At 51.4% G+C, this 16,994-nt stretch overlaps 1 protein-coding gene and 1 long non-coding RNA gene across 3 annotated transcripts in view; one reads left to right on the top strand and one right to left on the bottom strand.

Moving 5' to 3' along the window:
• DAP3 (death associated protein 3) overlaps positions 1-16,700 on the top strand; it is a 29,613-nt gene extending 12,913 nt beyond the window's left edge. For both annotated transcript variants that reach the window (XM_075907965.2, XM_075907966.2), the window contains 11 exons: positions 1,397-1,513; positions 3,218-3,319; positions 7,415-7,523; positions 7,716-7,808; positions 8,441-8,571; positions 9,633-9,713; positions 10,107-10,265; positions 13,550-13,609; positions 14,677-14,766; positions 15,301-15,418; positions 16,470-16,700. In XM_075907965.2, coding sequence (XP_075764080.2) covers positions 1,397-1,513; positions 3,218-3,319; positions 7,415-7,523; positions 7,716-7,808; positions 8,441-8,571; positions 9,633-9,713; positions 10,107-10,265; positions 13,550-13,609; positions 14,677-14,766; positions 15,301-15,418; positions 16,470-16,555 — 1,146 coding nt within the window. In that variant the 3' untranslated portion in view covers positions 16,556-16,700. The remainder of the gene's footprint in view (positions 1-1,396; positions 1,514-3,217; positions 3,320-7,414; positions 7,524-7,715; positions 7,809-8,440; positions 8,572-9,632; positions 9,714-10,106; positions 10,266-13,549; positions 13,610-14,676; positions 14,767-15,300; positions 15,419-16,469) is intronic.
• Positions 1,511-10,111, bottom strand: LOC142819637 (uncharacterized). Its single transcript, XR_016347700.1, has 5 exons — positions 9,830-10,111; positions 8,785-9,033; positions 7,232-7,863; positions 1,884-2,359; positions 1,511-1,698 (listed from the first exon to the last, which is right to left on the bottom strand). It is a non-coding gene; the product is annotated as an uncharacterized LOC142819637 (long non-coding RNA).
• Positions 16,701-16,994: the final 294 nt, after the last annotated feature.

A 16,994-nucleotide genomic window follows, 5' to 3' on the forward strand; every position in this document is an offset into this window, starting at 1 on the left:
CTGCGGCCCTAAGTGTCAACACTACTTGACTCGCGTGTGCACTTGGTTCCTTGCTTGCACAAGCACGAACTCAGTCCTACATCTCAGATGAAAATAAAATCTTAAAAAAGAAGCCGACAGGCCCCTCTCCATGTTGGGTTTGTCTTAGAAGACAAGGGCAGCCTTGGGGCAAACAGGACCCACCCAGCCATAGGATGGCACCCCGGATTGGTGGGGTAAACATGCAGGGTGTTTACCTGCCCAAAGGTTAGCTACACAGGTAGGCAGAGCGGCGAACACACCCTGGTTTTGTTCCTTCCCTAAGCACGGAGCTGAAATGCTGAATCGGGAGCTCAGTGGTAGCTGATGTGGGTTAATCTGAGCTGCTGCTTTCTTCTAAACCCCTTTCAGGTGACCCGCAATAAGACCCTGAAATGCTGATAGAAAAGCTGCAGGACGCACAATGGAATTAAAGCAGCTGTTCTGTGTCTAAATCTTGGTATCTTGGCTGCTCCCATTTGTGCTGGGGAACACATGGCCTGTCTGGGGAAGCCGAGCAGGAAACTGCTTTCTTTGTACCTTGAGTTGGAGAGACGGCAACTGTTGCTGTCTGTAATGCTGAGACAGGTTTTCATTTCTGTTTGTTTTGGCCTCTCCTCAGCCTCTGGGCCCTAATGCATGGGACAGTTTATTCTCTGTTACCATCTCTGAGCTCGGCTTCTAGATTCACTGTCAACATTTTCTTCCATCTTGGTCTACTAAGGTCTCCTTTGTATTCCTCACGACCCTCAGCCCCCTGCCCTCGCTGGTCGGGGTTGTCAGGCACGTTTCGGGAGGGTCCGATAGAGTAGCTTATATCTGCTTAACTGGCTGTTTCAGTTTTCCTTCGTGGCTCTGTTTTAAGGAAAAATTCGATCTGCTGGGACGCAGGGGGGGAATCAAAGCAAGGAGTTTAATTCTGAATACCCAATAGTGGGCAGAGCTGTATTAATCCTGCAGTAATTGGGGCCATTATGGATTACTAGGCAGCTTGCAATTGCAAGGTACTAGCTGCCATTCATCACTGTAGGCAAAAACCTTACGGGAACCTCTCCGCTATAAGATGTTAATGGCTGCCCTGCGTGCGTGAGCTGTCCTTAATGGGATCGTTCGTTTAAGCAGAGCACTCAGCTCCGGAAGGGTGGCAGATGGATGTCCGTGAGCTGAACGACACAGTTGAGTTTGCAGAATGGCTACACAGAGAACTGAGCTTTGCACGAAGCGTTTCCTACCTAGTTGAATTGCTGTGACCCCTCCTCCCAGAACAGGGCATGTTCCCTGGTGTGTCTGTAGTAAGTGTGCAAAGCGTCAACTACTCGCTGCATTTTGGCATGTCATTATGATCTTTTAATTGCTGAAAAATGTCTTTCCTCTGTAGCTGGACCCTGGGTGTTTTCTCCAGGCTAGGGCTTGGTTAAGTGCTGCAGCTAATCAGGGTGCTCAGATCCCAGAAGAGAGACTCAGAACGATATTCCGCACCCATGAGAGCAACCCGGTAAGTTATTGCCATATTTGCTATCGTGTCACGTAACCTGCACCCAGAGTGCATCAGCATTTGTCCTTAGGCACCGTGGGCCCAGTGCAGGCTCACTGACTGAGATCGTCTGCTGCTTACGAGTGGGAAGGAAGAATTCTTCATAACTGATGTCTTATTGACATGAGGAAACCAGAATGAGATCCCTAGGCAAAGGGAAAATAGGTCACAGCCATGCCCTGCTATGTAGGGTGTTAACAAACCTCCTTCAATCTCCTTTGTACCACCTGTACAAATTAAACAGGCCGTGTATTGTAGCAGCTCAGATGTGGGTGAACTTGGCATTGGACACCTTTCTTTTCATCATCACGGTCATTCTTTTCTGACTCACCTCCCCGGATTCACTATTGGGGGAAACCAGCCGCGCATTCCGGCCTGCGGGGTCGATGAGTCCAGCTCCCGTCTCACCTGCTCTCAAGCTCAAAATTAAGTGAAATAAATGAATGAAATAATCCTTTGAGGTGCTTTTCCACTGCCTCTGTAATTGGAATCCCTTGCGCTGCCGATTCCTTTGAGGTCTCTATGGAAACAGCAGCATGCAGATGATCCAGTCATGTGATCCGGAGCATCTCTATAGACTGCAACAGAAGAGCCCAGATGGCAGGAATTGTCTCCGCTGTCCTAGGTCTAGGATTTATGTTGCCAGGCAACAGGCTTTAGCATTCCGGTTGCACATGCGTGATACATGTTTGGCAACAGCAGCCGATGCTGCTTACTGGATCAAATCCATGTTCCTCCGGCGTGTCCAGGCTGTGGATCACAGATTCTCGCGTGGTTCATCTCCCCGCCTTCTTACACAGCTTGCCTCTAGAAGTCACAAAGCTTAGTTACAGGGGAGTCTCGCCAAACCAGCACTGAGACAACATGAAAACTAAACTCTGAAAAGAGACTGTAAAAAGGGCGTCGTCTTGCTTCACAGCTCTGCACCTGTGTGTATCCCTGAAGAATAGCTTGATCAGGGATGTCAAATCCCGTTTGATCAGTCAACCTGTTCAACGTTAGGTTTAACCAGTTAAGCCGGATCTTGGCCAGGGGACCCCTCCAACCCAGCTGAAGCAGCCCCTGGCCCGTGGGGCTCCTGATCCACTGGCCCTGCGCAGAGCTGCCGGCTCCTGCCCTGACTCAGGGGTCCTGTGGGGCTGAAGCAGCCCTCTGCTTGCTGCAGGTAGGGAGCTGCTCCCAAGCACTGGTTAAGTGTTGCCCCTATAAGCAGGGCTTGCCGAACCGCGGCGAGCCCCGCTAGCCAGCTGCACTGTCCAGCGATCTGCACATGGACAGATCGTTCTGCACATGGCATCACCTGGTTAATTGATTACCCCCTAATCTTGATAGGTTGGAGGTATGATTGACTTGCCTAGATCAAAGCTGATTTTAAAAAAAAATTGGAAATCCCCCAAGAAGCCCTGGACTCAGTTACCGCTAGCAGGAGGCACTGCTTCCCCCACCCTTACATATGCTTCCCCACAGCTGAAGATGCCATTTTGTGGACCACCCCGGTGCTAAGCAAGTCAAACCTAGAAGCAGTGTGCTAATTATACTGCCTGGGTGCCACTTGACTGTCTCCCTCCCCCCCCCGGGGGGGGGTTCTCTGTCTGCAGACGGATATGCTGGCTCATCTGGCGTTCCACCTCCCTGGCCGTTACTCTGTGTGTGTTAACTTTGCAGGCCAACCACTCGGAGCAGCACGAGGGGCAGCACTACAGCATCCCCCTGCAGGAGGTGAAGGTGGTGTTCCCACATGGACTGCCCCGCCGCTTCCAGGCGCAGGTACTCGGACTGTGAGGCGAGGGACCGCAGGCAGCCGTGGCCCTGGCGTGTCGTCCCCGAGAAGAATGCGGTCGCTGTGGGTCTGTAGAGAGCGGGATTGTTGTTGCAGGGAGGGCCTACAGCCAGGAGTGACCCTTGGGTGGGGGAACGCTGGACTGAGAGAAGCTTGGGTCTTGCTCTGTGTAGCGGAAGGGGGCTGGGGAGGGGAGATTTGTGGAACATGGTTTAAGTTTCCTGAGTCTCTAACTTCTGCGTCTATAATGGGTTATGGGTCCAGTCGGTCTTGAGCACAGCCCCTTCCGGGGGCTTGTCTGGTGTCACTTGTGTAAAATAGGCTTGCTCATAAAACGTCTTGATGTCAGTGAAAAACACCTTGCTCTTTCTTTCCCTTGGTGACCCAGATTTCTGCTGCAGCCATAGCGTGCTGTCTCACCTGCACTTCTGCACTCAGAAATGATCTGTGGATAATTCACTCATTTATAGTAATGACAAGGAAGTCAGGCACCTAAACCCACCTGTTAAAATATTCCAAGAAATGCAATAAAACATCCCGAACAGTGAGGCTCCTCCCTTAATGCTTTCATGGCTCTTCTCTTTGTGAATATTTCAGTACTTCCTGGCTTTGATGTCTTGGTGGGCCCTTCTGAATGCAGATAATAGTGTATGTGCTCCCAGCATAATACAACAACCTACTAACTTACAATCCTTATGGTTGGTGTAAACTACATGCTTGGGCTGTTTAAAGTCACAGTTAAATATCTGGGGCAGGTTTCTGTTCTTTTCAGAAAACCAGTAGTGATTAAAACTCATTACAGACTATGCTATTTGTATTTATCTTGATTATTTAGATTTAAATGCACGCTTTTTAATTACATAAATGCAGAGAAAAGTCTCCAACTGGGAAACATTGTTTTCTAATCATGAAACTTCAACATAATTTTTAAAAGAAATGAGTTCATTGATCATTCAGGCTGCGTGTTCGCTGTTATGCTTGGGTGCTTATCATGGGAAATCTATCACTAGTCATAGTGCTGCTGTCTACAAGGAAAAGGAAAGCAGGAGATAGAGACAATACTTAGACTGAAGGGGGAAAGCTTTGTCTTCACTGCATGACAGGCCAGGGCCCCCTTAGGACTGTTATCCGGTTGCTGAGCTGTTTTCCCTGCCAGCTTGGGCTCTCAATACCTGCCTTGCAGCAGCTTAGCAGATCTGGCTCAACATACACACTGGGGCCGGGCCACGCCCCCAAAGCTGCAGCTCTTAACTGAAAACAGCCCAGCGAGACACCTGTCTCCAGCTCACAGCTACCCAGCCCCTCTGGGAGCTGAGCCCTAGATGCATCCGTCTCGTGCTGCATAGCGAGCTGTACAGTGCAAGCTTACGAAATCGCCCTCTTTCCCACTGGAAAGGGAGATGCGCACTAGGGATGTTAAAATGTGCTTAATTAACCAGGTAACTGCTGAAAATTTCCCTAGGAGCCACTGCATGTGGGGAGCCGGCTTTTAAGCCAGTTCCCCGCAAATACCAGCTGCTGCCCCATGTTGCTATAGGCCATTAAACTGGCTCCCTGTGCATACTGGCAACTAGCTCCCCTCCTTTCCAGCCCTCTCCCCCGCTGCTGCCTCTGACGCAGCAGCATAGGGAGGGCAGGCGGCTTCCCAGGAGCAAGTACGGGCGGGGAGCCAACTTTTAAGATGGCTCCCTGTGCGTACCAGGAGCCTGCCTGTGAGCGTGAAGGTTAACCGGTGAGCCCAGGCACATCGATTAACTGTGTAGTGTTCAGAGTTACACCTTCACGTCCCTAATCTGCATGAACAGACCCCCTCCCCCCCACAGTAACAATTATTTACACAGGGTTTATTAATAACAAAAACTAAGTATAAACGGTTGTATGTAAGTGGTCACGAGAGACAGCAGACAGGACGACGTAGGTTACTAAGCAAAATTCAACACAACATGCGAGCTAAGCTGAATGCACCTGAAAACTGGTTACACGTAATCTCTCGCCCTCAAAGCTGTTCCAATAAGCGTCTTTCACAGACTGGAACGGCTCCCAGCCTGGGCCCAATCCTTCCCCCAGTGCAGTCCTAGATGTTTCCAGCCATCTTGGAACGGGATAGCCAGGAAGAGCTGAGCACCAGGGCTGCGTCCCTTCCCACCCTTCAGTAGGATTTGCCTTTGTTTCTGTTTGTCCCCCTCCCAGAGATTAAGATGGATTCCAGTATCAAGTGGCACATGTCTTTGCAAGGCCCGTCTCCATACTTCCCTCTGCAGGAAGGTTAAGAGCCATTGTCACTTTCTAATGGGCCTTTACAGCCCTGAAGTGTACTCCTTGGGAGTGACCCAAGCCAATGAATATGCAGTTAGAAATACACCATTCAGTAACCTTAACTTGACAGACAGAAACGATACATGTGTGCAAATGGGAAAATCCTATTCAGTAGAAAACCGCTTTTCCAGTGACACCTCACATGCAGAACTTTGCATAAAGCATATTCCAGTTACGTCCTATTCCTGTTGGTAGGCAAGTTTTCACAAACCACATACGTGTCCCGTTACACACTGACCATTTCCCCGTCAGCTACGGGAATAACACAGTGTGATGGAATACATTCAGAGTGCGACAGGATCCGCTATGCGCCAGGATCGCAGAATTTGCTGTCAGGTTGTCCTTTGCTGCAGAATTGTGATCAAGAATCTAAGCATTCGTTTCAAATAAATGCCCAGCACCCGTGGTTTTATAGATTCCACTTTGGGTGAGAACTCTGCTTCTACATTGCACCCTGCCATGGAAAATTACCTGTTTGGACCCTACCAGGAGAGTGAGGGTGGGGGGTTAACATCACTGCCTAAAACCAACCACTGCTAAGGGGCTGTTTATCGGTGATCACCCGGACATTGAGGGAAACACCCCTTTGATGGCTTTCATCTGCACAATTCAAACCATAAACCATCCCATACTCCTGAGCTCTAACTTGACACACAACAATGATCCTTACACCAAAATACAAGATACAGCCCCAGCAGATTGACATTCAGACTGACAGGTTACTTGAGGTGTTTTGTCCAAAGCATCCTCGAGTTGCACAGATTTGTATCCATAAGTCAGTTTCATGAAGCACGGGGCAGGGGCCCGTCACAGGCATGTTGCAAGTTCTACCTGGTTACTCGGGCAGTAGGGAGGCCGGCAGAGATTTGCTCAGCCTAGTTGGTAATTTTCTGATCTGAGACAGGGAGGAGTTGTTGGCAGAGATGCCGGTAGCCCGTGATGGGCACTCTGCCGAATATACAGTAATTCCTCCTTTAACACTATAGATACGTTTCAGAAAACGATCATGCTAAGTGAAAACGTGTTATGCGGGGTCAATTTTCCCATTGAAAATAATGGAAAAGGTGGGGGTTGTTAGCAGCTGGGACCGGGACATAAGGTTGGGGAGAAAGGGGACTGGGTTATAGCAGGGAGGGAAGGTGTTTGGCTCTGGAGAAGGGAAGGGAAGGACAGGGGAGGGGGCTTGCAGCCAGCGGCTGGGTTTCCCCACTTGGCCGGTCGCTGGCAGCTGCGCAGGTCTTCCTTTGCCTCCTTACAAAACGGCGGAGGTTTGCCGCTCACTGCGCAGTTCCCCGGTGACCCCCTCTGGCCAGATGCCTTGCGTCTGGCCAGAGGGGGTCACCGGGGAACGGTGCGGTGAGCAGCAAACCTCTGCTGCTTTGCAGGGAGGCAGGGGAAGCCTCGCACAGCTGCCTGCCACCGGCCGGCCCTAGGGGAAAACGTGTTAAGTGAGGAATTACAATCTGGTTAGTTCTATTGTAGCATTCATAAGGTCGCGTTTTGTAGCAGGTTAATAGGGGAGCATTTCATAGATTCCCAGGGCAGAAGAAACCATCGTGACCATCTCGCTGTAGATGACTTACCAGGAAAGCGCTTCTGAATATAGCAGAGCTGAAAAAGTCATGATCCAAAAGCTGGAGGGATGTGCACAGAACAGAATCCACTTCTGTCGGGGCTGGTGCGACTGCAGCCCCGACAGACAGTCGGCACAGAAGCTGCTGAGGTGTGTTTATACGTGGCTCCTGATTTCTCTTGTCTCTTATAAGATGAAGACATTCAATGAAGCCTGCCTCATGGTGCGGAGACCAGCTCTAGAACTCCTTGGTTATCTGAAAAGCACCAACTTTGCCCACCCAGCTGTCCGATACGTTATCTGTATCCTTTCCTCATTTGCCCTGCAGACAGCAAGGGAGAGGGGATTGTGACCTCGTGCGAGGTGACACGAGTCAGCCTCCCGCCGTCCCCTCTCATCCTTGGCCGGGAAGAGAAGGCTTTCCGCACCCAAAAAAACACCATCCCTAGCTCAGTGCCTTTGTCTGAGGTTTTCCTTGACCCTGGGTGCTGGAGATGGGGAGAAGGGAACAGGGAAAACAATGACGCTGTGCCATGCTGTTCATTACTGCGCGAAACAGGACTGGCTGGTGCTGCACATTCCAGATGGTGAGGACCCTGGTGGTGCCTTTCAGTGCAAACTGCTCTGTGTGCCGTATCTAACCTGCAGGGAAGGCAAAGAGGCTGAAGACGTTTCAGAGTGGGAGATATAAAAAGTTATTAAATGAAGAGCAAAACAGAGGCGATGTAGAGCGTTATTTCCCCTGTATACATGCATACGTTAACCGCATGCTCTGTCACTAGTCAGTCCAGTGTGGGTGCCCTACAATGTTCCCTCTTAATGTTTTCATTTGTGTGCAGAATAAATTTTGTTCCATGCACCAAAGCATGTGCAGCTGTTCACCACCAGTAGAAACATGGTGCCAGCTGTGGGAGGCTTGGGCACTCTACTAATCATCTGGGCAGCATTTGAATCTCTTCTGGGTAGCTACACAAGCACCCAGCTTGCAGGGCGCACTGGTGCCCGGAGGTGCAGATTCTGCTGCATTTGAAGGCTGTGTAGAAGTCCTGGTGAGTGTGTGCTGGGTGGCTGTTTCCCCAAGAGTGGGGCATGCCCATTACATGGCACAGTGGTTTTCTGGTGCTGAATAGAGCAGAATGAGCAAAAAAGACCAGAAAAAGAAATGCCGTTACTTACTCTGAAACAGGACAGTTTGTCTCCTTTTGTTTCTGCTTCACAGCTCACCTCTGGGTGAAGAACCGCACGGAGCTTTTGCCGTCGTCCTACCACAAAGAGCGGTTTGACCAGCCTCTAGAAGCATCTACCTGGCTTAAGAACTTCAAAGTTTCAAACGAACGCTTCTTGAAAGAGGTCAGTAGAGTGTGCCAAGTCCTGGATGAGGAACCAGGGAAAGCCCAAGAGAACAGCTTCTCTTGGAACCATCGTCGGGAGGTGCTCCCCCACGGGAAGGCCTCTGCGACGGGATGGGGCTGTGGAGCTGTTCGCTCCTCTGAGCAGCATTTCCCAAGTGGGGAGTGATTGTGCCTTCACACTGGATAACATCCCAGTCATTGTGTCACTCACCTGGCTGCCGGTTTCGGTGGGGTTGGAAATGCACGGAAGATCCCGTAGATGGCAAAGGGGTCCCATCGCTGGGGGAAGTCTGAGACTTCGGTCCATGTATCACTGAGGGATGCTGCCCCAAGAAATGCCTTTCTGCAGCTGTCTCTCCCAGCACATCTGGAGCTAAGTGGGGGTGGAGTGGGGGGTTCTGCCCAGCCAGGTTTGTTGAGTTGCTCCTGGAATGGGAGCCTGGCCATTTACGCTCTCCATCTAAAAACATAAGAGGGGCCAGACTGGGTCAGACCAAAGGCCCGTCCAGTCCAGTGCCTCTGCCGACAATGGCCAATGCCAGGTGCCCCAAAGGGAGTGAACACAGTAGTAATCCTCATGTGATCCCACTCCTGTCACCCATTTCCAGACAAACAGAGGCTAGAGACACCATTCCTACTTATCCTGACTCAGCCATGGATGGACCTAACCTCCATGAATCTCTCTAGCTCTTTTTTGAACCCTGTTAAAGTCCTGGTCTTCACAACATCCTCTGGCAAGGAGTTCCACAGGTTGACTGTGCTATCACTGAAGAAAAACTTCCTTTTGTTGGTTTTAATCCTGCTCCCTATTAATGTTATTTGGTGACCCCCTAGTTCTTATATTGTGGGAATAAGAACATAATTTTTCCTTATTCACACCACTCATGATTTTATAGACCTTTATCCTATCCGCCCCCCCCCCCTTAGTCTCCTCTTTTCTAAACTGAAAAGTCTCAGTCTGTTTCTCTTTTCATATGGGAGCCGTTCCAAACCTCCCCTCAGTTTTGTTGCCCTGCGTTCAGTTGCTCTGCCTCTGCCTCAATTCTCCTTTTATTGCAGATAAAAACCCAGCGGACGTATGTGTGGAGCAAACGGGAAAGCACTGAGATGGGCAGCCCACTGGGTGAAGTGGTAGAGCAGGTGAGGGAGTGACAACTGCCTACAGTGTTCCTGGAGTCTGTCAATAATGTGGCAGAAAGACACGGGGATGGGGAGACGCCGTGTAGTTAGTGCTCCCAAAGCAGTGTGGTGCTCACCTTTGGTCCTGGGAAGGGTTGTTGCTTCCCCTCTCCAAGGCGCAGGGATGGAACTCAAGTGAGTGGCTTGCTCAAGGAGCCTGTGTCAGAGCTGGGATCAGAACTCCGGCTTGGCTGAAACCGATCCCCGTGCTCAGTCTGTTTACTAGACTGGGCTGCCCCTTTGGGAGGGGAGGACAGAGGCGTAGGTCTCTCTTGGGCCATTTTCATAGAGAGGCTTCCAGAGGGCACCTGGCCCTCGTGCTCCCGTTGCTAACGCTGTGTTCAATCCGCCTAGGGCGTAACGCGAGTGAAGAATGCCAGTGACGCTGTGGGGGTTGTGCTGAAAGAGCTGAAGACCCAGTGTCCTCTCGGTTCCTTTAGACTCCTGGTGGCGGTGGATGGTGTCAATGCTCTCTGGGGACGGTCAACCCTGCGGAAGAAAGACAAAAGCGCTGTAGGCAATTACCTTCCTCCCTTGGGGCGCCAAACCCGGGGGGGGGGGGTTCCCCTGTTGGATGGGTGGTGGTTTCTGGGGCTGTTACGTGCCCCCCGTTACAAACAGCATATCAGCTCTAGCTCAGAGGACGCTGCAAACTGTAGCTCTCTGGTGAGGGTTCTGCAGTGCGGAATGGGGAAAACGCACGACGTCCTACTGCAGAGAGCAGCCATTTTGCTCAATTCCCTTGCCAATGTACAGCTTGGTTCTCGATCGGGATTTTCATGCAGTCTGCTTCTCCCAAGTCCCTGAGGTGAAGTACAATGGCCGTGTTAAATAATAGCGAAGGGAGAAGGCATTTACACAATATAAGCACTTAGAGGGGCTTCCAAGCTGGATTTTGAAGGAACTGGAAAATCACTGAGGCAGACACGTGCAAGGTGCTGCAGAAGAAAAGCGATGTTCCCGCCTACACTGCTGAGAGTGAAGGCAGGGGGAGAGCAAGGCTGGGTGAAGATACGAGGAGAATAACGGTGTATAAGGATTCAGAAACGGAGGGCAATTTTGAATTGGATCCTAAAATGCAAAGGAGCCCAGGTCAGTAGGAGGGTGAAGGTGGCACAAGGAAGCGTCAGTGATTTGGAGAGGCCTCATCCGTGTTGATTAATGCACATTGGAAAAAAACGATCTCAACTCTACACACAAAACAAGGGGGCCTAACTTAGCTGCTCCCACTCACTGGCATGAGTCACCCTCTGAAAACACGTGCTCCGTGTGCAGGGGCAGTGTGACACGACTAGGGAGAAGGCCCCGTGCGGGGCAGGAGTGTCCGTCTCGCACCCGTCACTCTCGTATTTCTCACCTCGCCCACCATGGTCCGTATAACCCACCCCCTTGGTCCCTGGGGCAGGGTGACCCAATGGTCCGAGTCGCTAACTTGCTCCTATTTGCAAGGCAGGGCAGTTCAATAATCCCTATCTATCACTTGCCCTTCCTTGTGGGACAACATGACCCCAGGGTCAGAGTCTGCAGCTTGCCCCCATTTGCAGGGCAGTGCAATTCAACAGTCCCAATCATGACTCGCCCCTCCTTGGGGGGTAGTGACCCCCAGTGTCCACGGTCTATAACTTGTCCATAGTCACAGGGCAGTGCCTCCAGTGGTCCTGGACAATAAATCCTCCCTCCCCCACCCAAAGCCCCAGCTGTCACCCGCTAGAGACAGTCTGCAAATTACTCCCAGTTATAGGGCAGTAGAGTCCAATTGTCTCTGGTAAGAACTCACTCTTGCTCGTGGGGTGATGGTATCCTCCCTCAAGGGAAGGGTTTATATCCCCTGGCAGTGGGGTCCAGGCCCTCCCACTCCACTGGACCCCAGCCCAGGGCCCTCTTAGTGGCTTTCTCTAGCCACTGAGTCAGTGGGGAAAATTCCAGCTGCAACACACTGACTCTCCGGAGTTGGCTCGCCCCCCCCTGTAGCCCTCGCCATCCCTAGGCTGTTTCCTGCTTTAAGCATCTGCTCCCTGGTGAATCTCCAGTTCCCCTCCTTTGTCTGAGATCTGGCTGCTTCTGCTGGTGTCTGGAACCAGGGAGGTCTCTAGACACGTCTGGCCTCCAGCCTGCATGGTAGTGCCTTGGCGTTTGGGCAGCGTCTGTGGTTTGCTGGAGCTGGCAAGGCACGTCCTCTCCCTCCGGCCACCAGCCCCAACTGAGCTGGGCTGCTCTCTTTTATAGCAGAGCAGCTTGGGCATGCCCAGTGAGGCTCAGAGGGTGGAGCCTTCTCAGTCCTCAGGGCTGGTTTACCCCCCTCCCCCCCATCCTGCTCAGTGCGGGAAGAGAACACCCTGTCACAGGCAGTCAAAAAAAACTAACAATGTTAGGAACCATTGGGAAAGGGACAGATGAGAGACAGAAAATATCCCAGTGCCACGAAATATATCCATGGTACGCGCACCTCTTGAATGCTACGTGCAGATCTGCTCACCCCATCTCAGCAAAGGTGACAAGGAATATGAGAAAACTAACTGTTTGCCGTAGAAAAGAGAAGAGGGGGGATGTGCTAGAGGTGATAAATGGTATGGAGAAAGTGAAGAGGAGAATGCCTCTTTTTCAAATAACCCTGAAATCAGGGGTTCAGTGACATTAATGAAAGTGAATAGGCAGCAGATATAAAACAAACCACCTCCCACAATGGCGCTCCTTGGCAGAGAATATTCTTAAGGCCAAAAGTATAACGAGGTTCAAAAAGGAAGTAGAAGAGTTTGTGGAGGACAAGTCCCGTTGATGGCTATTAAGCCAAGATGGACAGAGGTGTGACCATACGCTCCAGATAGCCCTAAACCTGTGACTTCCAGGAAGCGAGGCCAGGATGACAGGAGCTGGGTAACTTGATACTTGCCCGGTTTGTTTCCCCTGCAGCCCCTGGCTGCTGACAGAAGATGGGACACTGGGCTAGATGGACTGTTGGCGTGACCCCATCTTCCCTTTCGTATGTTACAAGTTTGAATAGCCTGGGGAGATGGGATTAGGGAATGGGGAGGTCTAGCAATTGCTAGATCTGCAGACAGGTGGTGTGTATGAAGAGATGGGTATCAAGGATGATGTCAGGCCTACAAGGAAGGAAAGTGAGAGGAAATCTGAACTGAGAAGAGTTAAGAGTAAATAATAGTGTTGATCTGTTAAGAGACTCCGGAACTGTTCTTCGAATTTCCCGATAGGCGGGATATTTTGCCCAAGTTTGTTTTGCCCATAGAAGGGTGACTTTATTACCTTAAATGAGTTCATGTTGCGTTTGCCATGTGGCGAATGAATTCAAATCCAGTAGTGCCTGTATGGCCTGGGATGGATCGTCTAACCCCATGGTCACCAACCAGTAGATCGCGATCTACCGGTAGATCTCAGGGACTCTAAGAGTAGCTCTTGAGCCCTCTCTGTGCACCTGCGCAGTATATTTACATTAGATTTCCTCATGTAATGTAGGCGGGGCAGTAGATCTTTGCCTGTTCTGAGACATAAAAAGTGATCTTGGGTGTAAAAAGGTTGGAGACCACTGGACCAGTATCCCATTCCCAGAAACTAAGTTCGTGGCCTGGGAAAGAGCTTCTGCCTTCTTCCTGTGAATGCTTGTGTTTCCAAAAACCTCAGTGACGTCTCTTGAGGAAGCTCCAAATACATCTTGCGCTGCAGCCTCTGTTAACCTGTTGTGCTTGGAGTTTTTTGCTTGTGTCTGCATCCGAAGGGATATCATGGGTGGGAGTGGAGGTGGCTTCTCCAGCCAGATGAACCTGACTCTCTCTCGTCATTAGATTTCTCCAGAGGAACTGACGCTAGTCCACAATCTGAGGAAGATGGTGATGAATGACTGGGTAAGTGCACCATTTAAAGAGCTAAAGGCTCACCCCTTCACAGGGGCTTCTTCCTGGGGAATTTAGGGAGGGTGAAATTTTACGCTTTGTGGACAGGCGTGTGGTGGGGAAAGCTTGTAAAGAATGGGGTGAAGAGATGTTTCAGTTGACAGCTGTTGAAATAATCTCGGCAGCATCACAGATGCCACACTTGATTGCCTGCGAGTGCCGACGTCTATTGATTTGTGCTGAATGGCTCGTCGGGACCGGGTCTGGAATGTCTGGGGACCCACCAGAGCCTCTATTCAGATTCAGTATAGTGCCACCTAGTGAAAATGCTGTCGGTTCCCGCTTCTCCCAGCAGAGGTCTTGTGCTACTTCATTCCCACGAGGGACGTAAGTGACTAATCGACTATCTGATAAGCAAAAGCTTATCGGATAGTCAACGCACTAGTCGACTAGTCGCTTCCTCCCCCCCTTGCTGCCTCTATCAGAAAGAGAGTGCTGGGGGAAGCCAGCTTAAAAGCCAGGGGCAGGGGCGCAGCAGCAGCTTTCCAATTTTGAAATGTACAAGAGTCCCAAAGCAGAAGCATGGAGCCTGGGCCAGTGGCGGACTCTGCGTTCCCCACTGGCCCCAAGCTCCATGTGGCGTTTCAATGTTACTTTTTTAAAGGTGGAACACCGTGCTAGTCCTTATCAACTAATTGAATAGTCGATGGCAATCCCATCGACAATTTGATTAGTTAATTCATCGAAATTCAACATCCCTAATTCCCACCCTGAAATCTGTGATCAGTGCTGCTGTCCCATTCCCTTCAACACTCTGGGGGAAAGCTAGGTCTGGCATAGGGAAGAGCTGCCCAATGCTTCGGCGTTGCTTTCTGCACTGCATCCTGCTGGGGCTACAGGCCTTGGGTGCTGGTCCCAGCCAGGCTGCTGCTGTGTTCCTCACGCTGTCTTGAGGAGCTGGGATGGAAGGTAACTCCAGGAGCCGGAAGGAAAAGGCAGGGCGATCTCACAGGAGACGGTTAACGAGTCTGCAGGGACGAGTCTCCAGAGGCTCCTTCTAATCCATCTCTGTGTTTCAGAATGGAGGTGCCATTGTGACTACCCTTAGCCAGACGGGCTCTCTCTTCAAACCACGTTCTGCTTATCTGCCCCACGAACTGCTGGGAAAGGTGAGTTCTAGCCTCCTCTGCATTGGTAGCTGCAAAGCAGTGGCCCTACCTCCCGGGAGGCGCGGCGGGCTGGATCCACCGCTCCCGGAGTTGTGCTCTGTGCAGTCATTCTTGCATGTTGTCCCTGGGCTTGGCTCAGTCGCCCGATTACCACATGGCTACCAGCCGCCATCTCTTACGCGTTGCCTCTACGCACGGTTCATCTGACTTTGTCAGTCTCGTTCTTCAGCTTGGCCTGCAAGCGAGAGGGGTGGGGGGACTTGCTTTCAAACGTAGTGAAATAGGTTGTCTAGCCCAGTCTGCCCCGGGGCGCCTGCACCAATAACCCAAGTATCTCGGAGCTCACTCACCGACTCTCTGTGCTGTAGTTGCCTCCCTGGGTTACACGAACCATAGAGCTATTCTTTTTTTGAAGCAGTCCTACTTGAGCTTGCTCCAGCGAGGCTGCGCCTGGTCCCTCTGCAGCACAGACCGTCCTCCCCTTCGTCTCCAGACTGGCTGAGCGTGTCTGTCTGTTTCACTTTTCCCTTCCAGGAGGGTTTCGACACACTGGACCCTTTCGTTCCCATCCAGGTTCCCAACTACAGCCAGCGAGAATTTGAGAGCTGTTACCAGTATTATCTTGACCGCAAGTGGCTTCAACATGAGAAAGGTGAGTTCTCCCCACACACAAACACACCCACCCACCCGCTGGTGGAGGAACAAAGACAGTCACATACAGTCAGTACTTTCAGTTCCCATTTCACTCGTAGGCTTGAAAAAGACCTCAGGAGGCCATCGAGTCCAGCCCTCTGCCCAAAACAGGACCAACCCCAACTAAATCATCCCAGCCAGGGCTTTGTCAAGCCGAGACTTAAAAACCTCTAGGGATGGAGATTCCACCCCCTCCTTAGGGGACCCATCCCAGTGCTTCCCCACCCTCCTAGTGAAGTAGTTTTTCCTAATATCCAACTTAGACCTTCTCCACTGCAACTTGAGACCATTGCTCCTCATTCTGTCATCTGCCACAACTCAGAACAGCTGGGTGTGAACAAGCTGTGTTTGCACATGGCTAAATTGAAGCATCTGGCAAGGAAGAATGGAGGCCATACTTGCAGGGTTGGGGACTCAGTCTTGGAAAAGGGTGACTGAAAAAGATTTCCGGGTTGTAGTGGACAGTCAGCTGAACATGAGCTCACATTACAATGCTGTGACTAACAGCTCTAGTACAATCTTGGGCTCTTGAGCAGGAGTAGCAATGTTATTTTACCTCTGTATTTGGCACTGGTGTGACGGCTGAATTCCAGGAGGATGTTGATGAATGTTCAGAGAAGGGCCACGTGAACCATTACAAGATTACTAAATGTAACTTACAGTGATGGCTTCTAGGTGCTCAGTCTATTTCAGTTGTGAAATAAAAGGTTAAGAGGTGACTTGATTCATCTAGAAACTCTTCAGATAAAAGTAAAATATGATCTAATGCCTAGAAGTTAGGCAAATTCAAACCAGCTAGGAGGAGCAAATGTGAGAGTAATTTTGAAGCCCTGCCTTGGGGGTTGCGGGGAGGGAGGGAGCTGTGCTATACAGGGCAGCAGACTGGATGATGGCAGTGGTCCCTGCAGGCCCAAGAATGGAGGAGCGCACGATAAAGCTGTCAAGGCCAGTAGGCTCGGGCCACAATTGGGAATGGGCTGCTGACGGTTCCTTTCCCCTGTGTGTTTCAGTCGGTACAGAAGAAGGGAGGGAAGAGCTGCTCTTCCTCAGCAACTCCAACCCCTGGCAGCTGGAGCGGATCTCTGCTTCCCTGTGACACCCCCATGGCCCGGGCATGGGTGGCACCTCTGTCTTTTACCTCTCCGCTGTGCGGGGTGGGGGCACCAGGCCCGTCTGCCTGGCAGAAACGTGGAAACAGCTGCAGCGACTAATAAAATGGAGCCTGGTGCTGGTGGACGCTGTCTGATGTCAAGTGGCCATTTGCTTTCTGTGGGGCGGGAGAGCGGGGGGGGGGGGGCGCAAGTGATGGGGCGGGAGTGGTGCTCAGGCCAGGAGGATGGAATGGGGTGGGGTTATGGGGAAAACTCAATGGAGGGAGGGGGCTCACGGTGGGGGAGGGCCTCAGGCCAGGGCAGCGGAATGGGGGGACCATGGGGCAGCCTCAATGGAGGGAGGGGGTTTGTGGCGGGGGGGGGGGGGGAGGGGTTCAGGCCAGGGAGGGGGGCTGGAATGGGGGGGGGCCATGGGGCTCAGAC

The sequence above is a fragment of the Pelodiscus sinensis genome, chromosome 22, assembly GCF_052426305.1.
Source record: "Pelodiscus sinensis isolate ZL-2025 chromosome 22, ASM5242630v1, whole genome shotgun sequence".
Lineage (NCBI taxonomy): Eukaryota > Metazoa > Chordata > Testudines > Trionychidae > Pelodiscus > Pelodiscus sinensis.